Source organism: Podarcis vaucheri (assembly GCF_965113315.1).
Source record: "Podarcis vaucheri genome assembly, chromosome: 1".
NCBI lineage: Eukaryota > Metazoa > Chordata > Lepidosauria > Squamata > Lacertidae > Podarcis > Podarcis vaucheri.
The window spans coordinates 115,852,033-115,878,568 of NC_138759.1; the positions used below are offsets into that span (position 1 = coordinate 115,852,033).

General features: G+C 43.6%; 2 protein-coding genes across 7 annotated transcripts in view; both read right to left on the minus strand.

Annotated features, from left to right (window-relative positions):
• Positions 1–11,778, minus strand: part of PPP1R1C (protein phosphatase 1 regulatory inhibitor subunit 1C) — a 44,859-nt gene extending 33,081 nt beyond the window's left edge. The window contains exons 1-2 of one of the 2 annotated variants that reach the window (XM_082201211.1): positions 11,260–11,778; positions 8,100–8,157 (exon numbers count right to left, since the gene is read on the minus strand). In XM_082201211.1, the coding sequence (XP_082057337.1) occupies positions 8,100–8,157; positions 11,260–11,340 (139 nt within the window). In that variant the 5' untranslated portion in view covers positions 11,341–11,778. The remainder of the gene's footprint in view (positions 1–8,099; positions 8,158–11,259) is intronic. The other variant, XM_082201210.1, reaches the window with a different exon arrangement.
• A 7,914-nt stretch (positions 11,779–19,692) lies between these two features.
• ITPRID2 (ITPR interacting domain containing 2) overlaps positions 19,693–26,536 on the minus strand; it is a 67,621-nt gene continuing 60,777 nt past the window's right edge. For all 5 annotated transcript variants that reach the window (XM_082200753.1, XM_082200752.1, XM_082200754.1 and 2 more), the window contains 4 exons: positions 25,139–25,204; positions 24,373–24,786; positions 21,867–21,990; positions 19,693–20,916 (listed from right to left, as the gene is read on the minus strand). In XM_082200753.1, the coding sequence (XP_082056879.1) occupies positions 21,880–21,990; positions 24,373–24,786; positions 25,139–25,204 (591 nt within the window). In that variant the 3' untranslated portion in view covers positions 19,693–20,916; positions 21,867–21,879. The remainder of the gene's footprint in view (positions 20,917–21,866; positions 21,991–24,372; positions 24,787–25,138; positions 25,205–26,536) is intronic.

Consider the following 26,536-nt stretch of genomic DNA (forward strand, 5'->3'; position numbering starts at 1 on the left):
CTCCAGAAGATCAAAAGAGACTACGAGGCTCTCGGCAGGAAATTGAAGCAACTAAATGCACAAATTGTCATCTCATCTGTCCTCCCAGTTGAACGACGTGGCCCAGGGAGAGAGGGGAAAATAGTGGAAGTGAACAGCTGGCTTCGCAAATGGTGTAAACAGGAACGGTTTGGATTCTTAGATCACGGACTGCAGTTTCTTGAAGATGGACTTCTGGCAAGTGATGGGCTGCACCTCACAACGGTTGGGAGAAATGTTTTTGCCAAAAATCTCAGAAACCTCATCAGGAGGGCTTTAAACTGACTAATGTGGGGGAGGGAGACAGTGCTCCTGAAGGTAGGAGTCTATCAATTAATGAAGATGATCATCCAAATGTCATAGACCAAATGGAGCAAACAGCACGCGGACCTAGTGGTGGGAGGAAAAAATCCTTAAATAAGAGACACGGGGGAATGATTAATGGACTTCAATGTCTGTACACTAATGCGCAAAGCATGGGAAATATACAAGATGAGCTTGAGCTCTTGGTACAGCAAACTAAATATGACATAATAGGCATCACTGAAACCTGGTGGGATAAGTCCCACGATTGGAATGTAATAATGGGGGGATACAATCTATTTCAGAGAAACAGACCAGACAAGAAAGGAGGAGGAGTGGCGTTATATGTCAGGGATGTGTATACCTGTGAAGAGATCCAAGATTTAGATCCTCAAAGCCAAAGTGAGAGCATTTGGGTCAAAATTAAAGGAGAGAAGAATAACAGAGACCTCATTGTGGGAGTTTACTATAGATCCCCAAGCCAAACGGAGGACATAGATGATGCCTTCCTGGAACAGATGGCCAAGCATGCAAAAGGAAGGGAGATAGTAGTAATGGGGGACTTCAATTACCCGGATATTTGTTGGACGTCAAACTCAGCCAAGAGCATAAGGTCAAACAGATTCCTCACTGGCCTTGCAGACAACTTCATTGTCCAGAAAGTGGGAGAAGCAACAAGAGGAACAGCCATTTTAGATCTGGTCCTAACCAATGTTGATGACCTGGTTAGTGGGGTAGAAGTGGAAGGATCATTAGGCGTGAGTGATCATGCTCTTCTGAAGTTTACTATACAGCGGAAAGGAGCAGCCAAGCATACTAGGACTCAATTTCTTGACTTTAAGAAAGCCGACTTCATAAAACTTAGGGAAGTGCTGGGTGAGATCCCATGGACAACAATACTAAAAGGAAAGGGAGTTCATGATGGCTGGGAGTTTGTTAAGAGGGAGATACTAAAAGCACAACGTCAGGCAATACCAATGAGACGGAAACATGGAAGGTGCCTAAAGAAGCCAGGGTGGCTATCTAAAGAACTTTTAACTGAATTAAGATTAAAAAAGGATGTGTACAAAAAATGGAAAAGGGGGGAAACCACCAAAGAGGAATTCAAACAAATAGCCAGCACGTGTAGACACAAAGTCAGAAAAGCTAAAGCACAGAATGAACTCAGGCTTGCTAGAGAGGTTAAAAGCAGCAAAAAAAGGCTTTTATGGGTATGTTCGTAGCAAAAGGAAGAACAAAGAAACAATGGGGTCACTCAGAGGAGAAGATGGTGAAATGCAAACAGGGGACACAGAAAGGGCTGAACTCCTCAATGCCTTCTTTGCCTCAGTCTTCTCCGATAAAGAAAACAATGCCCGACCTGAAGAATTTGGAGCAAATGATTCAGCAAAGGAAACACAGCCCAGAATAACTAAGGAGATAGTACAAGAATATTTGGCTAGTTTAGATGTATTCAAGTCTCCAGGGCCAGATGAACTGCATCCAAGAGTATTAAAAGAACTGGCAGATGTGATCTCAGAACCACTGGCAGTCATCTTTGAGAATTCCTGGAGAACAGGCGAAGTCCCGGCAGACTGGAGGAGGGCAAATGTTGTCCCTATTTTCAAAAAGGGGAAAAGAGAGGACCCAAATAATTACCGCCCAGTCAGTCTGACATCAATAGCAGGGAAGATTCTGGAGCAGATCATTAAGCAAACAGTCTGTGAGCACCTAGAAAGGAATGCTGTGATCACCAATAGTCAGCATGGATTTCTGAAAAATAAGTCATGTCAGACTAACCTGATCTCGTTTTTTGACAGAATTACAAGCCTGGTAGATGAAGGGAACGCAGTGGATGTAGCCTACCTTGATTTCAGCAAGGCATTTGACAAGGTGCCCCATGATATTCTTGTAAAGAAGCTGGTAAAATGTGGTCTTGACTATGCTACCACTCAGTGGATTTGTAACTGGCTGACTGACCGAACCCAAAGGGTGCTCATCAATGGTTCCTCTTCATCCTGGAGAAGAGTGACTAGTGGGGTGCCACAGGGTTCTGTCTTGGGCCCGGTCTTATTCAACATCTTTATCAACGACTTGGATGATGGACTCAAGGGCATCCTGATCAAATTTGCAGATGACACCAAACTGGGAGGGGTGGCTAACACCCCAGAGGACAGGATCACACTTCAAAACGACCTTGACAGATTAGAGAACTGGGCCAAAACAAACAAGATGAACTTTAACAGGGAGAAATGTAAAGTATTGCACTTGGGCAAAAAAAATGAGAGGCACAAATACAAGATGGGTGACACCTGGCTTGAGAGCAGTACATGTGAAAAGGATCTAGGAGTCTTGGTTGACCACAAACTTGACATGAGCCAACAGTGTGACGCGGCAGCTAAAAAAGCCAATGCAATTCTGGGCTGCATCAATAGGAGTATAGCATCTAGATCAAGGGAAGTAATAGTGCCACTGTATTCTGCTCTGGTCAGACCACACCTGGAGTACTGTGTCCAGTTCTGGGCACCACAATTCAAGAAGGACACTGACAAACTGGAACGTGTCCAGAGGAGGGCAACCAAAATGGTCAAAGGCCTGGAAACGATGCCTTATGAGGAACGGTTAAGGGAGCTGGGCATGTTTAGCCTGGAGAAGAGGAGGTTAAGGGGTGATATGATAGCCATGTTCAAATATATAAAAGGATGTCACATAGAGGAGGGAGAAAGGTTGTTTTCTGCTGCTCCGGAGAAGCGGACACGGAGCAATGGATCCAAACTACAAGAAAGAAGATTCCACCTAAACATTAGGAAGAACTTCCTGACAGTAAGAGCTGTTTGACAGTGGAATTTGCTGCCAAGGAGTGTGGTGGAGTCTCCTACTTTGGAGGTCTTTAAGCAGAGGCTTGACAACCATATGTCAGGAGTGCTCTGATGGTGTTTCCTGCTTGGCAGGGGGTTGGACTCGATGGCCCTTGTGGTCTCGTCCAACTCTATGATTCTATGATTCTATGAAAATGCACTTGTGTGTGTGTTTAAGTGTAAATGTGAGTGTTCTTAACATTCCAGAAAGAACATCTTCCTTGTGCTTGTTTCTAAGATTGCCGTATAGTGAGCCTTAGAAAAAAGTGTCAATACAAACAGATTAGTCATAAACTCTGCCTGTGTTGCAATGCTTCTTCCACATCTGTTCTCGATAAAAATTTGCTTCAGCACAGAAAAACTTTCCTAACAATGGAAATAATATTTTGGGGAAGAACCAAGGGGATATCCAGAAACCACCTGTTATATTTCAGACAGCTGATCTTTGGGATTTCTTGGAATTGTCTTAGGTGCTATTTTTGAAATTCCATTCCTTGGAGCAGGGAGGGGACGAACAAATAGTTTCCTGTGGGATCAAGGAGTCCTGGTCTTTCCTTGTCCCTGGAAACGGAATAAGCATTGCTAGATGGAAACGATCCCTTTTTAAATGATTTGTCTCTCTTACACAGGGAGGCTTGGGCACTTATTTTTTCATTGTGGCAACCTCACTCTTAACATTGTGGTATAGGCTGCATTCCTCACCCCCATGTGTACCTAGGAGTAAAGTCCCATTGAATTCAACAGGACTGACTTTTGAGTAGACATGATTCAGATAGCACTGTTAGAGGCTAACTAAAGCTCCAATGGCCAAAGTGTCCCATGAGCAAAGTTCTGTTGGAATGCTCCAGAAGCCGAAGGGGAGGTGGTATTTGTCCCTGCAGCCCCGCTGCCCATCAGCAGAAGGTTGTTCTCCAGAAGGTTGGTGGGCCCTCCAGGACAACATGGAAGGTGCTAGGGGTTGCAGGGGAAAGGGGAGATCAAATGTTGCTCCACTGTTGTCTTCCAGTGGGAACCTAGTTCCCCCCATCTTTCCTCTGCGCCCATCATAGAAATGAAGTGGACTGCTAAAGGAAGAAAGCCCCCTTCCACCATAGAAAGGAATGGGCCATGGCTTAATGGTAGCACATCTGATTTGCATGCAGGAGGTCCCTGGTTCAATTCTCAACATCCCTAGGTAGTACTGCGAATGTATCCCTTGTCTGAAACCCTGGACAGCTGCTAGTCAATAGGCACAATATTGAGCTGGATGTAATAATGATCTGACACAGTACAAGGCAGCTTCCTATGATCCTAGAAATGCAATTCTTCTGCCAGGCCTCAGCAGCAGGCTAATAAAATTCAAGGGAGGCTAGTAACTTTGTGTGACCTTGTTCTCAAATCTGGGAGAAAAGGCATGCAAACACCAGCAAGCAAATCAGAATGAATGCTGGAAGAATGGTCATGGCCCTATAAGTTCCCCTCAAACTAATCAAACTGAATGCTCAATAAAGATGACACATAGTGTGACCACCACTAAGGTTTGCACAAACAAATGAGGATGAATGTTCAGTAAGTAGGTCTTCTGGAGGAAGCCTCCCTTCCCCACTTTTGCGGGGAAGGGAAGCCACCAATTGCAAAGTTCTGATATGGGCAGCATCACTGCTGATGCTTTCCCCCTGAATATTTAACTCTTTCTTTACACTCATTCCCTCCTATAAATATTTCCACTAAGAAAGTGCCACAGCTGATTGCATATTCCATGGCAAATTAGTGGGCCCATCATGCCTTGTCATTTAGCCATTTTTAAAGTGCAGAGGGAAACCTTCCAATCAATGTTTCGCCAGCACACTGAGCACATTTCTCGAAGCCAAATCCACTGCCGGTCTCTAAATCATTTAGTGCGCTCTGATGTTCGGCGACTCCTTGGAAGCAAAGGCGGAGGAAATCAGGCAGGCTGCTCTGATCACTTCTGAGAAACTGCCATTAGATAAAAGATTATTTAGCTGGGGGCAACTGCTCTGCTTTCCATGCAGCCTTGGAAGAGGCTTGCTTGCTGATGATGATGTCAAGAATAATAGATTCCTATTACTCTTGGGGTGAATGAAGTGCCTCTGGACACAACTCAGCATATGCGGTCTGGTAGGGTGGCAGAGCTTCTGCTGGAAGGGAAGAGAGGGTCAGATGTGATATCCTGCTTGCACCTCTGCTTCTATCCTCCTTCCAGACAACCAGAGAAGCAGAGCCCCATCCACTCCTCCTACAGGAAAACTTTGCTTTAGATGGCCCTAAAGTTGTATGGCTCCCCAACAGTTTTTCAGAGCTCACTGGGAATCCCCTACACATGTGCACACTTCAAAAATTCTCAGAAGGGATAGGGCACATAGATGGAAGGCAAAATGCTTCTGGAAATATTTGCTGGGGGGGGGGGGAGCGTAAATACTTGAGAGAAAGAATTAGCAAAAACCAGAGAGCACTTTCCATCAGAACTCATGGTCCAAATGAGTCACGTCGGTCATTGTTCTGAACCTGAGTTTATCAGAACAAACTTCTGCTGTAATGTTGAAGCCACAAACTCACAAACTCCTCTTCTCTTCCATACATAAACTGGGCGATTTCAAAAATTGCAGTCTTCCACTTTGGCGAAGAGCAAGATGCAATCTCACATTACTTGGTCTGATGTCATGCGAGTACACCACTCATGTGAGCAGAGTTTATGCATCTGAGAATTTATGTCCTATCCGGCTGCTGTGTATGCATTAAGCAGGGCATCTTGGGGGAATCAGCCACCACTCAGGGCAATGTGGTTGCATACTGAGTTGTGTGCAGACCAATGCAGCTGTGCACCCTTTCTCTCTCTCTCTTCATATCACCACCCTGTTAAAGCAGAGAAGCAGCCTCACTTGTATAAATATGATTTCTTCTGGCAAATGAAGACCATTTGTTTCGAAGTGAAGACAATTAAAATGCCCTGTTGTTTTGTTGTTCACCTAATATGAAACATTGCTTACTGCCTATGCAAGAACAACTGGGCGGGGTGGGGGAGGAACCCCTCTGTAGTCTAATATTGCTTAATGGATATGAAATGCTGCAATGCTTTTACAGAAAATGGAAAAAGAGCATCAGTAACAGAGAGGGGGTGGGTACTTTTCAAATGGCTTTTAAATGGTCAGTGGTGGACATTGATTGGGAAAACTGTCGATGGCATTACTTTGAGCGCCCATTAACAGTGTGTGGAACTAAATTTGGATTGTCCACAAGCTGCTGCGTGCCACAGATGGAAAGTGCCATGCAGTAACACATTAAAGGCCACTCTACATTATAGCTTCAGGCAGAGCTATCAGCAGATGCAGACATCAAACTCCCAAATAGAAAGCTAGAATGCCCTGAAGCATGAGCCTGTTTGTTTTGTAAAGTCTCATTTGTTCATCTTTAGATATGTGATACTTCATCATATGCTCCAGCAATGTTTTCAGGGCTTCATCTGTAAGGTGGGCATTTTTGAAATGAGCTGCAGGATTCCATCATTACTGTTATTTTTCAGCTTTAGGGGTGAGTGAGATTGGAATGGAGTACCTTGGAAAAGGGCATGGCTGGCAGGCAGGCAGGCTGACTGGCTGGAACCCAGAAGGGGAGCCCTCTACATGACAACAGCTCCTTGCAGGTCTCACTTGTACCATCATCCTTCTTAAAGTGCAGCATCTGAATAGCATTTGAAATGCTTCACATACATTCTCCAGTTGTAATCCTTACATGAAACAATGTAAAAAACAAAACAAAACCCAAGAGCAGAAAAAGCAGGAGTGGTGGTGGACAAGAGTTTGGCTAAAGACAGGATGAAAGTGGATAGTTTGACTTCCTCTCTGGAAGTTTGGTAAAAAGAGTCAGCTCCTCTATCCCATTGGTAGCCAATGTAGCACCCTCTTCCAGATGTTTTGGACTACAGGGCCCATCACACAACTTCCTGACCATTGACAATACTGCCTGAGGCTGATGGGAGTTACAACCCAAATCATCTGCATGGCCCCATGGTTTGTTACCCCTGATCTAAGGCTTCCATGGTTTTGAGCCTCAGTTGCTAGCCATTACCTGTCCTTCCCTGCTGTAAGCGTCAGGAACTGAGTGGTCACATGGAGCAAGGCAGCCTTGAAGGTGTGAGATCCCAAGCCATGCAAGACTTTTTATAGGGCACCACCAGCACCCTAAATTGTGTCGAAAGATGAAGTGCAAATCAAAGTAACAGGTTAGCTAGCTAATCTAAGTAACAGCGGAACAGGTTGAATTCATACATGTCTCTCTCGGCCCTTGTTAGGAGACATGCATTCCAGGGAGTTGGATTCCTTTGGGTCCTTTCCAATTCTGCAGTTCCATGTTGCCATGTGTTAGTCTTCTGCAGCTGTTGATGCTTTTGAGTCCTCTTCATACGATGGAAAGAGCCTGGCAAGACTGCTCCCCTGATGTTCAGGTGCCAGGCTAGGATCCATGGACAACCCTGTCCCCACTTGGAGCAAACACATTGCATTGTGTGACTCCTCTGCAAAAATGCCCATAGGATCGGGATTTGGAGAGCCCTCAGGCAAGGCCCCCTCCTTCCAACCTTGTAGAATCTGCACATGGAAACCAAGATCTTCTTAGGTACTCTGTGCAAAGTGGACATGGTGGCATTGTTATGTAGGTCCTCTGCAGGTTCTGGAAAATGCCCAACTTTGCACCTCCCTGGAACCAGCCCTATGTAGGACCTCAGAGTCGATTTCCCTCTGGTGTCCACAAGCAGTGGAGTGGAGGAGCACAAGAGAGGTGCTGCTTTTCATGCCCCCTTGGTGAGCTCATCTTGAGCCCGTAGTTTGCCATAGTGCTGTAATTGTTTTTCAGTTTCTAACGCCCACCCCCTCGCCCAATAGAATTATTCAATATAGTCATATTGTGCTGATACCCCAGGACTTAGAAGCTGCAGGATTCACTTACCAGGAGGCGAATCAGTCATAATTACTAATGATGCTGGCGTGGGCCTTCTTTTCCTGATCTGCGGAAAATATAGGTGCAAGCAGATTTATTAAATGATGGCCACATCCCTCAATCTAGAATACTAGCACAAACTGCCAGACTATTTGTACCTAACATAGGGAAGCCAAAAATCATTCAAACTATTGGGTTGCAGATGATCAAAAATAGAACACTTCCCATGTCTGGTCATTCTTTCCATTTCCGAAAGCTAATACGCCCATTTGAATTTGCATTGATGCAGTTACCAGCAAATTGCTAAGTTTCCCCCTCTTTATGCCTTTTTCCATTTGCTTCATTAGGCTGGATTTGAAATCTGTAAAGACTGCAATGGGCATGGTCCGATGACCAGGCTGCTTTAATCAAAAAGGATATAGGTCAAGGATCTCTGGAAGCAGATGAAAATCTGGAGTCTTGTGCTGCTTCCAGCACAGCCAGCTCCTCATCCCAAGTGTGCACCCCAGAATCCTCAGGAAATCCTAAGGTGCATTTTCAGTTTGTGCTACTGCCTCACCTATGGAACAACAAGGCTTGAGTCAGGCCTGTCCATTAAATCTCAGCCTAATGATAACAGACCTTCCAAGTGTCCCTATTTTCCAGGGAGAGTCCTGGATTTACAGAAGCAGTTCCAGTTTCTGATTTGATCCCAGAATGTTCCACCTTTCCTTAGGACGTCCCTACTTTCATCGGAGAAATGTTGGAGGGTATGGAGTTATGCAATGTCCGAGTCAAGGAGATAAGTAATGACACAACCTTTAGAAGACATCTGAAGGCAGCCCTGCATAAGGAAGTTTATTTAATGTTTAATGTTTTATTATGTTTTTATATATGTTGGAAGCAGCCCAGAGTGGCTGGAGCAACCCAGTCAGATGGGCAAGGTATGATGATGATGATGGAATAGGATGTCTCTATTTTCATCAGAGAAATGTTGGAGGATATGCCATAATGTCTGTTCCACAAACCCAAACATTGAAAATGTTGAAATATTTTATTTTATATTGAATGACCTAAAGCTTTTATATAATGGGGCAAGATGTGTACTTGGAGCTTATCCCTGGAAACAGAATACAATGATAGGGATTTGGCACACAGAAATGCGATGTGAGGATTTTAAAAGCCTGTTCCATGAGCACAACAGGGAGCGGGAACAAGAAGGTGTATCAGACTTTTCTTCGTCCCTCATCCTGTGTGACAAACTGCTTTTGATAGGGAGGGATGTTTCAAAGGCAGTTTGCGATCGTGGCATGGGAGGTCCAGAGTTTTTTAAAAGGTGGCCGGGGGTGGGGGTGGTGATGTCAGAATTCTACTGGTCAAGGATGAATCCCTTGCAACTTGGGATTCCAGCCTGCAATGACACTGGAACAGGGAACCAGCATGCTGTTCCACTAGCATCCGCCCAGCTTCTTATCTTCAGCATTCCTTTGCCACTGGAGAAAGGCTATTGGTAGATAATGAAGATAGTGCTTTATTTCATCATCTCTTCTGCTATCAGAGACCATTTGGTGATGTTTTACAGCAGGGTTTCCCAAACTTGGGTCTCCAGCTGTTTTGGGACTACATCTCCCATCATCCTTAGCTAGCAAGACCGGTGGGGATGATGGGAGTTGTAGTTCAAAAACAGGTGGAGACCTGAGTTTGAGAAATCCTGCTTTAGAGGAAACTCGGGCCCTTGGCCTACTTTCTTGCCTGCAGCCTACAAAGATGGATGAATAGTAAGCACACACATAGTGGTGGGGTGGCAAAGAGAGAATGCACTATATAAAATCCTGCCATCACTGATTTTCGGCTTTTGGCTCCACCCAACGTTGCTTACAGCCACCAAATATATTTTCCCATGGGTCAGTAGGAAAATTTTCCCCACTTCTGCTATATGGGATGTGTACAGCACAGGGAGATGGTGCAGTAGTATATTGCCTAGGTTCTAGCAATATCCTTGTCCAGAAACAGTGAGATAAATCAAGCAATCACGGGATGAGATATTTAACATTTGTTAATGGAATTAAATGAAGGGCACAATCCTTTATCTGTAGCAGCCATGACCCACGTTGATTCAATGGGAAATGTCACTCAGATAATGACTTCAGATTTTCACCTTCAGTACAATATAATATTCTCAATGTTATACATTAGTCATGATCATGAAAAGCTACATTGTATTTTTTGGAAGGTCTTGCTCTTGATAATGTCTTTGCCAGTGATGAGGAGACAGCGCACTCTAAGCAGCCAGAGAGATGAACTTCATCAAACTGTCAATTCAATTCACTATTTCTTTATTTTCTAATGTTTTGCATCATTACACTGGGCCAAAGGTCAGCTCAGAGAACAGCTTACTAGAATGATGTATTCCAAAATATAAGTAAATCCTCGCCTGTTCCCTCTGCACATGTACGCACGTGCATATACCCAGTGATTTTCTCTATACAAAATAAATAAATGTTTAGGGGTACTCTCATTTTCCTGCTCATATTGAAATATTGTCTCTCAACGAGGCCAAGCTTAGGTTCACAAAATATGTAGGGGTATGCGTACCCCTGTGTCCCCCCAGGAAAAAAGCACTGCATATATCTACCATAAGTATTTTAAGTGTGTGTGTATACACTAATGAACACACACTCGGAGAGAGTTGTATTTAAAGTAGGAGTTAGGTTTTTTAAGCCTTGTTTTGTCAAGATTGAAGAGACCCCAACATCTTTTTAAAAAGCCTTTCAACTTCCTTACTTGTATAGCTTTCTACGTGATCTGTTGACATCTCTCTATTTCAACATCCACCCAGCTATGTTTGTTTAACAGAGATAGATACCATTTTAAGCAATTCCATCTGTCCGTCCATCCATCTATCCATCTGTCTATCTAGTGACACTGATAAAAGGCACACTATTGCTACTGGAAAGCATCTGTTCTTAAGGAATGAAGACAGCAAATGTTTGCTCCGAAAAAATGGGTGTGAATGTCACCTGGAACATCCAAAAGGACAAACCCTCCTCCGTCCTGTCAGTGCTTGGGGCACTTTGTGGAATTCCCTAGCTGAAGCTGAGTCGCAGTTACATTTTCTGATCTGCCAGCAACGCCCTCTCAGCCTCTTCCCCCACCACCCAGACAGGGAGAGAAGATGAAACTAGCTTACCTGTTCAGCTGCTTCAGGGTCTATTTGACTCTGAAATAACGGCACAGCAAACTGTATCTTTTTGGGGCTGTTTGGCTCCATGGCAGCAATCAGGATGCAGGAGAGAAAAGAGCCCCGAACTGCCTGAGAGGAGAAGCAGACAGTTGTTCCCGCGATTATCCTCTGGCACGCTTCCTGAAGCTGTGCCAAGCAGTCCTTAATAACAGCAGTTAATTCCCCGAGTTAGCAAGCAGAGCTGCCTGGGCTGAGAAACTCCCTGATTCCACATCCACGGCAATGCTTCTGGCTGGAGCCACTACTGTATTCCTCCTCCGGCCCTTCAAATCTTCGCCGCATGGAGCTGGAAGGAACAATAAGCTAATTGTGCACCGATTCCCTTCTGCATATGCCAAGCGTTCACTCAGAAGCTAATTGAAAATGCAATACTAGCCTGGCTTGGCCTGGTGCCCTGGGATTTGAAAGAGAGGATCTCTCCGCTGTACATTACTAGCTGGCTGCACCAAAGTGCCGGGTAAGCGCCCTTCGGAGTCTTGCTGATGGCTCGTGAATTATTGATAGGCACAGAGATCAGGATGTTTTCAGGTCGAAGGTGTGGAGGTGGCCGGCCCTGGGAGCAGGTGGGGTGTAGTCAGCTGGCCCCCTTAGAAGTGTTCACAGAACACTTCCTCACCTAGTTGGACTGCCAGTTCTGCTGGACTGAATTTTACTGCTTGCACCTCCGAATTCCAGTTCCCAAACTGCAGAGCAACGAAGAAAATTTTTGACCAGAGATGTCTTTTTGGTTATTTCCCTACTTTTATATATAGAAAGGGACGCAGGTGGCGCTGTGGGTTAAACCACAGAGCCTAGGGCTTGCCAATCAGAAGGTCGGCGGTTCGAATCCCCACGACGGGGTGAGCTCCCGTTACTCGGTCCCTGCTCCTGCCAACCTAGCAGTTCGAAAACACGAAGTGCAAGTAGATAAATAGGTACCGCTTCAGTGGGAAGGTAAACAGCGTTTCCGTGCACTGCTCTGGTTTGCCAGAAGTGGCTTAGGCATGCTGGCCACATGACCCGGAAGCTGTATGCCGGCTCCCTCAGCCAGTAAAACGAGATGAGCGTCGCAATCCCAGAGTCGGTCACAACTGGACCTAATGGTCAGAATCCCTTTATCTTTACCTTCTCTGCCAATATATAGGCAATGGTATTGCCCAAAGGATGAAAGCAACCCCAGAGTCGCCCGTGACTGGACCTAACAGTCAGGAGTCCCTTTACCTTTCTATATAGATGGGGCTCCTCAACCTGGGAAGGTAGCCTATCTAGGAGAACTGTGAACCTAAACCTCTGCTGTCTTGCAGGATATCTTTGGGAGAGGAAAAGGCTAAGGAGTAAACCCTACACAAATCCCTAAGATGGTGGGATGGTGCCTTGTACACCTCCTTCCAGCAACTCCTGCAGCCAAGCTGGTGTCAAACTTATTGCTCTGCTTTCCTTTGGACCACATCAGTGAGTCTGAGGGGGGGCGGGTCTTATCATCTCAGCAGCCCAGGACCTTTGTGGTAGCTAGACTGGTGAATGGGAGTGGCCGCCGAGACCATATAACACCAGTCCTGAAAGACCCACATTGGCTTCCAGTACGTTTCTGAGCACAATTCAAAGTGTTGATGCTGTAAATAGATTGAAGCAAAGACATTGCAAGCTAAAGTCTGGAAAGTCGTTTGTAAAGGACTAAATTTCCATCAGCTAAAACTACCAAACCCCCCTTGGAAGCAGGAGAAGAGAGGGGAAATCTTAGATTCTACCCCTCAGTGAGAAAGGAAGGAAATTAAGAATAAGATCAGCAGAAGACAAAGTAAAATGCAGGTAAACATGAAGAAGACCTGCAGAAGGGACATGGAAAAGACTTAAGAGCCTCGGATAGAAGATCACCAGGTTGATGGACTAGATGGAATGGATAGTAAGGACTGACAAAACCCGAGACCAGGAGAAGAGACGATGGATGAAGATTGGAAGATTGGAAAAATTCATTTAGAGAATTATTGCAAAATTAATGAGTGTTAGAAAAAATGTTGGAATGAAACTATTTGGCTTTAGCAGAAATTCTATAAGAAATTATGTATAAATAAGTATTAAGTTTTAAGCTTTAGGGCTTTTTATGGTAAGATAAGGTTAAAATAAATTAAGGCAATTTAATGACAGAATATAGTGAAAGATGGAAAGGATTTGCTGAGATAATTAATAACTAGAATACAAAAAAGGGAGGTGTGAGGAGGTCGATGAAACAAGTTAACGAAAGAAAGATTTGGGAATATTGGACTTGTTTTTAAATTTTTTGTTTGCTTTTGTTTTTGGTTTTGATGTATTGTGTGTGTGGTTTTTTTTTCCTTTTTATTGACTTGTATTGTTTAATACCTTTTTTTGTCTCCCTTTTTTCCTTTTCCTTTTTTCTCTGTAATTTTAAATTCTCAATAAATATCATTTTTAAAAAAATAAAAATAAAAAAGTGTTGATGCTGACCTTTAAAGCCCTAAACAGCCTTGGCCTAGTATACCTCAAGGAGCATCTCCACCCCCATCGTTCAGCCCGGACTCTGAGGTCCAGCACTGAGGGCCTTCTGGCGGTTCCCTCACTGCAAGAAGCAAAGCTACAGGGAACCAGGCAGAGGGCCTTCTTGGTAGTGGCGCCCACCCTGTGGAATGCCCTCCCATCAGATGTCAAGGAAATAAACAACTATCTGACTTTTAGAAGACATCTGAAGGCAGCCCTGTGTAGGGAAGCTTTTAATGTTTGATTTTTTATCGTGTTTTTAATATTCTGTTGGGAGCTGCCCAGAGTGGCTGGAGAAACCCAGCCAGATGGGCGGGGGATAAGTAATAAATTCTTCTTCTTCTTCTTCTTCTTCTTCTTCTTCTTCTTCTTCTTCTTCTTCTTCTTCTTCTTCTTCTTCTTCTTCTTCACACTGCCCAGGCTTGTGCCCTGGGGAGGTCACTTCGGTGCTGCTAATGCAGTGATCCCTTGTCTCTCGAGACAGATGAATGCCAACAACAATATATTTAAAGCATGCATTGCTTTTGTTGTTCTTGTTTCATCTGTCATTTAAAGGTGGGTACTCTGCTCAGGGACACCAGGTCCCAATCCATCCACTTGCCTCTTGACAATGTGTCACTAGGGTGCAGTAACACCCTAGTCTCCTTGCACCCATATTGCTTACTGGTGTCCAAAACCCGCTCCTGCATCTGTTCTCCCACTCAACGCGCACACAAGTGCCCCATCAACATCACTTCATAAGGGGTTATTTCTTCAGAAATACTCACCGCTTCCTTTGAGATAGCAAGGAAGGTGGTTAGAAAATGGCAAAACCATTTTCAGGAACGCACACATTCCTCTTTGCATCTCCCCAAGATATGCATTGGGGGGAGGCGGGGTTGACTATGTTGCAAAATTTGGAGGTGGATCTGAAGAATACTTGTGTCGGTTTGGGAAGAGTGACTTCGGTAGGTTCTCATTAAAATGCAAAACAATTTTATTCCCTATCTATATTTAATGTTGGCTGATTCCTACCTGATTGACACCTACATCTGCTCTCCTCCAGTGAGCTCTGTGCTTACAAAGCTAATCACAAATTGTTTGTGGGATGCTTTTACAGCCTGAGAAGTTGCTTTTCTAGAGAGGCAAAAGAGAGAGAGGCTGCTTCCAATCCAAATCCAAAGGCTTGTTGTACGTAATTTAGAAGGAATTAAAAGGGGATTAGAAAATTCATGGAGGGCAAAGCTATTAAAGGCATCACTACCTACAGAATTCAATGAGGCATTTTTCTGAATACCGGTCCTTTGGGGGCTGGGAGTGACAATGGGAGCAGGCTACTGCCCTTGTGTCTGCTTGCTGGTTCCCAAGAGGCACGTGGTTAGCAACTACAGCAAACATGCTGCTGGCCTAGAGAGGCCATTGGTCTTGCAAGGCACTTCTTATGTTTAAGCACAAAATATTGGAGGAATTTCGAGGAGAGGAAAGAAGAGTTTTGGTGGGACATTCCTGCACTTAGCATCGCTCACCGTAGCTGCCAACTCCTTGGGGGCCTGAGTACCCACAAAATTCTGCATGAAGGGTCTGGGCACACACAAATTTCGTTGCCAGGGCCATGCACGCTGCATGGCACCCATGGCCCTGGACATCCACAGCCACGAGGCAAAGCTGGTTGCCCACTCATTGTTGGCAAGTAGGGTCATTCCAGTGCCAGCAGAACTGGTGAGATGGCGGTGTCTCAGGTGGAAATGTTGCAAGTCTATTAGAAACCACGTGAAGTCTTGTGATTTAAATTTAGTACAACAACAAAAGCCAGACTGGTTTGTGTGTGTTTTTTTAAGTCTGTCCTTGTTTAGTAGTTGTGCCTTGATCTTCCTTTTTGCAGCTCTTAATTTGCTTGACTTGTGTCATTATATTTCACCTGAGTTTGATAAATCAGGCATCCATCAATAGATTTCACTTTAAGGAGTAGGATGTGTGCCAGAACCAGGGGTGGATTTCAGAGGGCAGGGAGGATAGAGAAAGGAAAAGAAGCATGGCCAGGTGTGTCTGCCTGCCTGTTTATCTATGTTTAGATATCTAGCTATATCTAGAGACAGACAGATATATTCCTTAATATAAAAGTGCAAAAATTTAATATCCATCGTTCCATCAAACCAAGCAACTCATGGCAATTCTCCTTAGGTGCAATCTGGTCTTGCACACAAGACCAGCTTCCTCATCACACCTTTTCCACCCTGCACCCAGTTATAATGCCACCATCCCCTCTGATTCTGCAGCCCCCTTTTTACCCATGCTTTCATCTTCATCTTTCTGATCCAAATGGCATCCAAAATCCAGCCCTAGCAACCGCTTTCAGCATTGAGGTTCCTCAAATGAAGCAGGGGCAGCTGTGGTGCCCTTCAGATGTTGATGGACTTCCAAATCCCATCAACCCCAGCCAGCAGGGCCAAAGGACAAGATTGATGGGTCTTCTTTTGGAATACTTGTGGACTACAGCATCAGGAGGGCACGATGCTATCCCTGAAGTTGAGGCACAATAAAGAACTGAAAAGAGCCTTTCCTTTCCCAGCGAGAAGCCCCAGCTTGGCCTTGGAGTTAAAAGGCAATCTTTCAAGACTGAAGACCCTGAGAAGCTCCAATGGCCTTCACAATCTGTACTGCACACGTAACTTGAACGTTTAAATTAAAAATTGGTTTCTCTTGATACTTTACCCATGAGAGAGGCAATATGTAAACATTTGATTTACAGATAGGCATTTCTTTCTGCTCTTCGTAGAAATTGCAAAGCCTGCTTATAGGAAATGAGATAGATTAAAGATGCATAACCTTATTATAAATTGCAAACACTGCTGTCTTCTTAAAGCTACATACGGTTCGATAGAAGAGATAAATGTTTGGCTAGCTAACACCCAGTTCATAAACACAATTACGTGGAAGGAAGCTCAATTGATTTCATTGAGCTTAGATCAGAATTCTGCTCTAGTGTATTTAATCAGGAAATCAAGTATTTAGGGCTTTTGCAATGATTGAAAATCAGTTGAGTTTCCAGGAACCTGCATTTGTGATATGAAGATTTAGCAGCATTAAAAAGAATAATAGTCTGGGTCATCTTTTTGTCAGCCATGGTGTAAGAAATAACAATTTAAAAAAAAATGAGGATAGAAATTGACTTTTAAACTATATTAATTTTTCAGGAATATTTAGAAAGGATTTACAAATACAACAAGAAATGAAAAGTTAGCATTTCCTCCACTTTGATTGCATGTTTTTTTAAAAATGAATAGAAAGGACAGAATCTCTTTTTAGATTGGGGAAAAGAGCAATAGTTTCAAAATATTCGGACCCTAGATTTAAATGTGCTTAATTCTGAGCTCAGCAGTGTGATAGCATTTTTATTCAACTATTTCAATACTAAAAAAAGAATAAGGCAAACATTAACCCTACCTCCCAAACATTACACGAGTACCACTACTCTTTTAGTGTGGGAAGTAGAAAAGTACAGAATCACACAGTTTAAATTGGATAAAGTATTAGTAATTGATCATAAAATATTAAAGACACTTAAAAGTGTCAAGTGGAAAAACAAAAATGAAAACGAAAACCCATACCCCACTCCAAGCTTAAATAGTGTACATGTGAAATACAAAAGTTGTTAAGAAAATTATTATTGACAAAGATAGAGTGGCTTAAAACAGACGTCACTTGGCAACTTCGGTAAAGATACTAAAATTTCTGGAGGCCACCTACTACTTCCTGTGTTTCAATAATAGTTCTTAGTAGCGCCCATGTCTATGAACATGGTTTAGAAAATGGCAAAACATGTAGCTCAGGAGTGATGAACCTGTTGCCTTCTAAAAGTTGGCTTGTAACTCCCATCATCTCTGAACGTTGGCAATGCAGGCTGATGGGAGTCAGAAATTTTTGAGCTATTTTTATGGCAACCGAAATGGGTTGCCATATGTCTGGATTTCCCTGGGCGTTTCAGCATTTTCTGCCTGGACACTGCTTCCGACTGCTGTATTCTGGCTATGTCCAGGAAATTCTGGACATATGGCAACTCTACCCTAGGGTCTCTGGCGGCGGTGTAGATGAGCAAAACTTGGTATCTAGAACAAGTGACACTGTTTTATTCACTACTGGAGAACATAAAAGCTCTTTTGGAGACTGTGAAGAATTAAAGAGACACATTGCACAGAAGGCCGCTGTTTGAAACCCATGTAGGCATGTACAATTAGTCGCGTGGTGCTTGGGATCCCGGCCAGCGAGCCCAATAAATTGCTTACATTCATCGCCATCATAATGTCAGCCTGAAGGATTGTTTGTGTAGGTGTCGCCGTCCTCAGTGCAATGAAAGTCATTTTTAAGGCCAGTTTGAGTAGGTTTGCTTCAGTGATGGTTGTTGCATGTGGCAGGAAGCTGCAAAACAAACAACAACAACCCTATACTATATGAGGGAAAAATCATGCTGTTTCCTATATACATTGACAACTTCTGGATCTATGCATCAACCAAATTACCGGTACGTTCGAGGCTATGTTAAATAGCCAGGAGCATGGAGTCATACCTGTGGTGACAATGAGCTGCTATGGACATGGGTATCACTGTGGTCTAAACCACTGAGCCTCTTGGGCTTGCCAATCAGAAGGTCGGTGGTTCAAATCCCCGTGATGGGGTGAGCTCCCATTGCTCTGTCCTAAGCTAGCAGTTGAAAAGCACACCAGTGCAAGTAGATAAATAGGTACCACTGCGGCGGGAACGTAAATGGTGTTTCTGTGCGCTCTGGCTTCCATGACGGTGTTGCGCCAGAAGCAGTTTAGTAATGCTGGCCACATGACCCGCAAAGCTGTCTGTGGACAAACGCCGGCTCCTTCAGCCTGAAAAGCGAGATGAACATTGCAACCCCATAGTTGCCTTTGACTGGATGTAACCGTAAAAGGGTCCTTTACCTTTACCTTTTATGTAGCTTTTGAAATGGTAGCAAGAAACCAGGAAGAGTCTGTTCCATTGACACTGAACATTAATCTATAGGTAAATAAGAACAGAAGAATAGCTTTGCTGGATCAGATCAAAGGTCCATCTAACCTAGACGTGTTCTCACACAACCTAACTAGATATCTACAGGAAGCTCTTAAGCAAGACAGAAGCCCAATAGCTCCCTTCAGCAGTAAATTCCTTGAATCCAGCCTTTTCTTTACATCAGGTATGGGGAACATTTGGCCCCACAGATGATTACTGAACATAATCTCTGGTCTGAAGGAGTGTCTCCACCCCCATCGTTCAGCCCAGACACTGAGATCCAGCTCTGAGGGCCTTCTGGTGGTTCCCTCATTGTGAGAGGTGAACTTACAGGAAACCAGGCAAAGGGCCTTTTTGGTAGTGGCGCCTACCCTGTGGAATACCCTCCCAGCAGATGTCAAACAGCTATGTGATTTTTAAAAGATATGTGAAGGCAGTCTTGTTCAGGGAAGTTTTTAGTGTGTGATATTGTGCCCCCCCCCCATTTTTTGTTGGGAGCCATCCGGAGTGGCTGAGGCCACCAGGCTAGATGGGCAGCATTATAGCAAAAAGTCACTTTTTTGCAGGGGTCAGCAGGAGGGGGTAACAGATTTGTTGCACAAGAGCTCCAGATCAACTTCTGATGCACAACCTGAATGATACAATGACTGGGACACGGCTTCTGTGTCTCTTGTAATGTAAAGGAACATTCATACATGATACACCCCCCCACCTATCACCTGAGGTGGTTCAGTCCATTATACCAGCTCAGGGTTCTAATATCTCATTTTGCTGCATGTATAAACCAGGATTAATATGCAAGCTGAATTCTTCTCTCAAATGCCTATGTAAGGATCTATTCACATAACTCTCCCAGCCCAGGCAGAAGACTCCAGTGTCTGAAAACCAATGAAAATAACGAGTTCAAAACACTTGTAGGCAAAATAAATATTTTATTGGCATAACAGCCCCTTTTAATATGAAAGCCCTTATGTCCATTCCAAATGCACTTTGACAGACTTTTCTCATAAAAGATAGTTATAGTTTTACTAGTTTTGATTATGTATTCAACACAATCTTGATTTTATTAGTTGAAAACATATTTTAAAAACAAAAAACAAAACCACAGAAACATAAGGAATCCCAGTGGCAATAATCCAGACATTATTAAACCTTGACTGTCTAGCATCCCATTGACAAAAAAACATGTAAAAGAAACCGAAAACCCTGCCAACATACAATTTCATCTGTTCTGATACATGCCATTTTCCCTGGGCCATAGTAAAACTTCAGAAAAAGGGGGACAATTCATTCCGATTCCCCCACAACAACAGCATTATCCACTTAGAAAAACCCTCTAGTGTTTTATAGACTTGTTTTATGAAAAGGAGAAAAAGGCTGCCTCCTGATACCGTTGAGAAGTCATCAATATATATTAAGGATTTTTAAAACAATACAAAGCACATCCCCAAGGAGAAAGATTAAAGAAGCAGAAAATTTTATTTATTTTTTAAAAGGTGTCTACTGCTCAGAGATAAGGCTCTCGGTGTAAGCGTTCTTAGTAGTTTTACGTAAGTTCATTTAGCTCTCTAAACTCTTTGCAAACAACAGCTTCTCCCAAGAGTTACAGCATTTTAAAACAACAACAACACAACAGGTTACTCTCCTCTTTTGAAGTGGCACTTGGTAACAGCAGTGAAAACAGGATAGTTGTTTCAAGCTCTCAGAGGGAATAAGTTATTGCACAGTTAAATACCTCACAGAGGTCAGTGGGTTTTTACATAGATATATAAAATAACAATGACAGTCCTAGGCTATTTATAACTGGGGTAGATCAAGGAAGTCTTCAAGTTTTACGAGGAACACCTCTACACAGAAATAATTATAATAATAATAATAATAATAGCAAGACACTATGCACAAATGAACCGTAGGAATGTACAAATAAATATTAAGGCTTGAAAGGTGGTTCATGGGCAGTAGTAAGATGTAGAGTGTCCCAATCGGAGCAGAGGGAGCTGAAGTGGAACATTAAGCAGCACAAAACTACAAACTGTATACAGTAGCCTTCACTTCTGTCCTCCTGAGTGCAGGCAGCCACGCCCATCTAGCCTTCCAAAAGGAGAATTCCACAGTGTCCCTGGACCACATGCCAACCTGTCGTTGGGGGGGGGGGAGAGAGAGAGTTATTGCATGATTGTCATTTCAAATCAAAAACAAATATATTTATTCGGTGAAAGCAGCGACATGCATCTCAACACCCGGGACTCACAACTTGCAGACTCAACCCATAGAATAAGAGAACAAGAAGAACATACAGTGGTGCCCTGCAAGACGAATGCCTCGCAAGACGGAAAACTCGCTAGACGAAAGAGTTTTCCGTTTTGGAGGTGCTTCGCAAAACGAATTTCCTATGGGCTTGCTTCGCAAGACGACAATGTCTTGCGAGTTCCTGCGGGTTTTTTCCCTCCCCCCTTTTTCTAAGCTGCTAAGCCGCTTATCAGCTGATCTGATAAGCCGATAAGCCGCTAAAAGCCGCTAAAAGCGCTAATCCGCTAATCCGTCAATGGGCTTGCTTCGCAAGACGAAAAAACCGCTAGACGAAGAGAATCACAGAAAGGATTCTTTTCGTCTTGCGAGGCACCACTGTACGTTTAAAGAAGATTGGAAAACATCTATTGAATATACGGGAAATAATTGTGTATAGCTGAAAACGCTGGCAGCATTAAGATAAATTCAACAGTGTAAATAAGTTTTGGTGGGTGCAATAATGGAATACCAAATGGTATAGTTTTTGTAAAATATGCAGAGATGTATGATACGTAAAATGAACTATGGAAAGAGAAGGAGGATATTTTAAGGATGTAAAATGAGTATTTGAAATTGTAAAACAGAAAATTTAGGAAAAAGTATATATATTATATATAACACATGCATTTCAACACCCCGGGCTAATGGTTTGGAATCCACCCACTGGTGGCCAAGTGGAAGCAGTAGTGCAATTCTGTAATATTCAGCCCCTACATTCTTTTCTGATGTAATCTGCATGGTCTTTCCCCACCCTCCTGCTAGCACTTACTGGCATGCAGCAACACTGAAATATTTACCTGTAGTACCGATTCACGGTTGCGTTTCTTGCTTAGCGTTAGCAGATCTGCTAGGGGAAGAGACAGCTGCTAACAGTCCACTTACAATTTCCCGTCTGATTTCACCAACGATAGATTCTTTGATCTGAAAAGAAGACATTTCAGGTTTGTCTACATTTACCATCCTTCCCCTATATTTGTAGCTCACTGAAGGCTAGGCACAACTGCATAGGTTGGGCCAATCCCATTCAATCTTTCCTTGTGGAATTGGGGGAATGTGGCAGTAGGCAGTTTTCCAGGGTCATATCTGCAACACCATCCATTTGAAGCATACGGCTTTCCCCCAACTTATCCTGGGAACTGTAGTTTAAGGGTGCTGGGAACTGTAGTTCTGTGAGGGGGTAAACTACAGTTTCCAGGTTTATTAGTGGGGAAGCCATGTGCTTTATTAAATGTATGGAGTGGATGTGTCCTAAGTTCTGTACTGTGCTTCTAATCCTACAAGAATATTGTTGGAGGTCAACACTGAAGGAGGGGGGTCAATACTGAGAAACAGACCCATGAATTCATGGTGCAGAATAACCTAGGAGCCAAAGATGAGGAATAAATTGGCAGATACCTAAGCCAGGATGACCATTGTTGTCCAAAAACAGAAAGCCTTTTATCATTCTTCCTGTCTATGAGAATCCAATGGGCAGCAAGGGGCAGGAGGGGTGTGGTTGGAGAATGAGCCAGTCTAGTGGTTATTTAATGCCCAGGAAATTGCTCCAAACTGCAGCCCTGGTGGTTGACCACAAGCAGCAGCGCTGTGCTGAGAACCAAGGGTTCTGCGTTCCAGTGCTGGCAGGATTGCCACTTAAGGGACGAATGCTATTCACCCAAGAATACAAAGGCTATAAATAAATTGGGTGCATTCCGAAATGAAGTCACAAAGGCTTCCCAAACTAGCGGAGCTAATGGATGAGCAAGCAAGAGAAAGGATCCATCTGTGTGGAAAGGAACAGGCAACTTGTGTTCTATTCCTGGCTTTGCTACAGCCAGGCTTCCTGTGTGACCTTGGGCAGGATGCTGTCTCTGTGTCCAAGTTTCCTCGCTGCAGTAAGGGATGTGTGCAAAGAATCCAACTTTGCATCTAGAAAGTGGCACACAAGGAAGAATACCAATGAACCTGCAATCAGTCTGATTTTTAAAAAAGTTTTACAGCTAAGTGTAAGACCTGCCACTCTTTCTAGAGAAGCTTCTTCAAAATAGAGGGTGATGTCCAATGATTTCAATGGATCTATGCTGAGAATGATTCATGTTGGCTATCACCCAAAGGTGCCTTGAAACTAGTGCCTTGAAAGGCACCAGTGTGACTTTGCAAAAGTGCACCGGTGTCTTGAAAAGGTAAAATGGAGAGTATCGAGAAGCAGACTGTTCAAATCAAGTATTCCTGAAACAATTTGATTCAAGATACTATTCCCCAAATAACCCGATTTCTATTAAGTAGAGAACACTAGCTCCATTCTTCTTTTATTTTATATTTTGCATTTTTTATATTCCAAAAATAAGAAAGCAATCTGCATTTTCTTCGAAGCAAGAGAGAACAAAGTTAAGTATCTTGGCATTTTTGTAGTTTTCTTCTGTGGGAGTATGGAGAAAAGGATAGCGGGTTCCATTTCATTCCAGTAAAAAGATACAGGTCAAAAGCTCACACACATTACAGTCTATTCTGGCATGCTCTGGAACACTGAATACTGTTTATGCTGTTTTCTCCTACAAGCCAAGATAATTCATGTATACACAGGGAGAGGAATTGTTCAGAATGCCATGAGTTTAACATTTGTGAAGAAATATCAAGAATGCATATTAATGAATTTCCCTGTAATGGATTCATTCTGCTTTGGGAAGCAAACAATGCAAGGCAGAGACTTTCGGTATTTATGAGATGCAAAGAGATATATTAAACAAAGTGGGTGCCAGCATTAAACAAACCCACTCTGTAACATACACGCAATGTGTGATTTGGCAAACTTCTGTGTTTAAGGGACTAGCGACACAATGGGACTTACTTCTGAGGAAACATGAGAAGAATTGAATAACTTTTATGGCATTAGTCCTTAGACCATAACAGCACCAGACTTTCTCCAAAGCCCGGCACTGAGTATGAGACTCTCGGGAAAAGATCACATCCTCTGTATGCAGGACGTCTCAGTTCAACCCCTGACATCTCTTGATACTGTTGGGAAAGATCTGAACTAAGGCTGGGCCAAAAGAAGAAAGAAAGCTTTCCAACTGCTGCAAACAGCAACCTGATGGCTTCCCTCAAAGAATCTTGGAAACTATAGTTTGTTAAGGTTGCCAAGAGTTGTTAGGAGATCCCTATTACCCTCAGAGAGTTACAATTCCTCATTTCCTGGGAAGAGGGATTGATCATTAAACTATCCTGGGGATTGGAGTTCGGTGAGGTCAATCGAATCTTCTTAACGACATTAAGAAGAAAACATTGAGATAAAACGCTCCAAATGCTAGCCAGCCTGCTGCTCACCTCTCGTATGACTTGCTGCAGTTCATCGTTCTCCACACTTCTGTGAATTTCTTCAACAGCAGGCACAAGAGGGATCTTTTCAAGTTTCTGCTCCACCTCCGATCTGGACGTTGTGTGTCCCTCAGAGCTTTCAGGAGGCTGCCCTGTTCCTACTCTTGCCGGTGGAGAGGGCATCAAGGCCACACACGCTCGGTAGATTTTTTTGCTTTGGGGCTTGGCCTTCCCCATCATCTCAGATGAGTGTGCACTGTCTTTTCTGCTGGCTTGGCTGGAACACACTGAAGAGGAGTCAGAATGTCCGTGATCAAAAGCACATTCTGAGCCGTCGGCCGGCGGAATCTCCATTCCAAGTTCTCCCAGACCCAACCTCAGCTCAGACTTCAGAAATGACTGCTCTCGAATGAGTTCAGAGACCTATGGAATTACGGGAGGTGGGGGAGGAAGACAAGACAACTGCTTTACTCACTGTCTTGTGAGACAGGCAAAACCCCAAATGTATGCTGGAACAGGAGCACAAAAATTACGCCTCATCCTTGGGCTACAAACCATGCCTTCAACCCTACTGGAACACACTGCGTCTCAGAATAGCCAAAGGCCTAGCATGAATTTGACAGCATCCCCAGTATCTCACATGTTCTGTACATACATTTATTCCATTCCATTCCAATCCATTCCATTCCATTCATGTATCACTGCCAATGAAACATCTCAATGTGACTGGAAAATACCACTGCCTTCACTTCCAGCCTTTGTCTTGGTTACTTACCGGCTCCATCACATTCAGTGAAGAAGGGCATGACAAGTTATCAGTGCTTCTGCTCCCATACATGCCCTGGAAGAAAAAAACACCACAGAAATTAGGGGTTGTTGATGTTTTTGGAAGCTCTCAAAATTGCTTCGTGGCCTGTGCCACACCGCCAACTTTCTGAGAAAACAAGGACCCAGAGAGCCTTTTATGCTACCTCTGCATTTATGATTCCAGGACATAGTAAGGAAGAAAAATATTTAAAGAGCTGTAAGAGTTTAGAGGATATGGACACTGTTAGTCAGGACTCAGAGAAGACCAAATGAAATCAGTGGACTGAAGTAGCTTAAGTTCATCAATTTCAGTGGATCTATTTGGCACAACTTAGTTGGGTCTTAGTCCCCCCCCCTCAAAAAAACACACACCATGTTTCCTTTTCCTCCTCAGACCCATCCCTGGGTCTTCTAAACCTTTGGAATATCCAAAGAAAAGCAACCTGAATCTGCAGAGGTCACCATTTAGTTATTGGGTAACCTGTAGTCAACTGTGCTATTCTGTCTAGAACTTCCCCCCTCTGATGGGGGGAAAGGACAGAGCTTGGATATGCTACATGCTCTTTAGTTTAGTTTCTTCTGACCCCTCATTCAAATGTAATAGCTCCGTTCATATGATTAAATTCTTGACACACATGGAGCCCCTTTGTTTCCCCTTCACATGAGTGGACACAAGAAACCATTGTTTGTCGTTTGGGGTGGCCATGAACCCCAGTTCTCCATTCACATGTAACAGAAAGCTGCAGTCAGCTGTAGCTTCCTGGTTTGTTTCCTTGCTGACATGAAGGGAGGAGTGAGGGAGATGTAACAGCTCAGAAATACCCTAGTTTATTAAGCCAGGATTGGGCCACTGTCAATATAAGCCTCTATCATTTTCTATTTCAGGTTTGTTCATATGAAGAATGCCAGAGAGATCAAGGGGCTGGAAGGTTGATCTGGATCATTAGTGGATTGTTGAACTGGATCATTAGTGACATCTGGGCTACACCACCCTAAATTACATGGGGAAATGCTTCCAGAGCAAGTTGTGAGCCTAGGGGAGAACACAGGCCATGTTTTATGCCTGTTGGTATTGACAGAGCAACGCAACCCCCAACTTCTTCTTGGCCTACAAATCCAAGCCCAGTTGCCTGTCTCTTAGTTTTTTAACAATAAAGGAGTACAAATACCCACAGGACAAACTCAACCATTCTGCTGAATGTGCATGTCCTCACCATTCTGAGGCTGTGGGCTACAGGCCTTCAATCTGGGCTTCCCTCTTGCCACTGACTTGAAAATTTGCTTAGCATGTCTAATATTGAATTCCATTAGCCTCTGGAACATGGATCCACATGGGGGGAAAAATACTCTGCCCCAAAACAAAAAT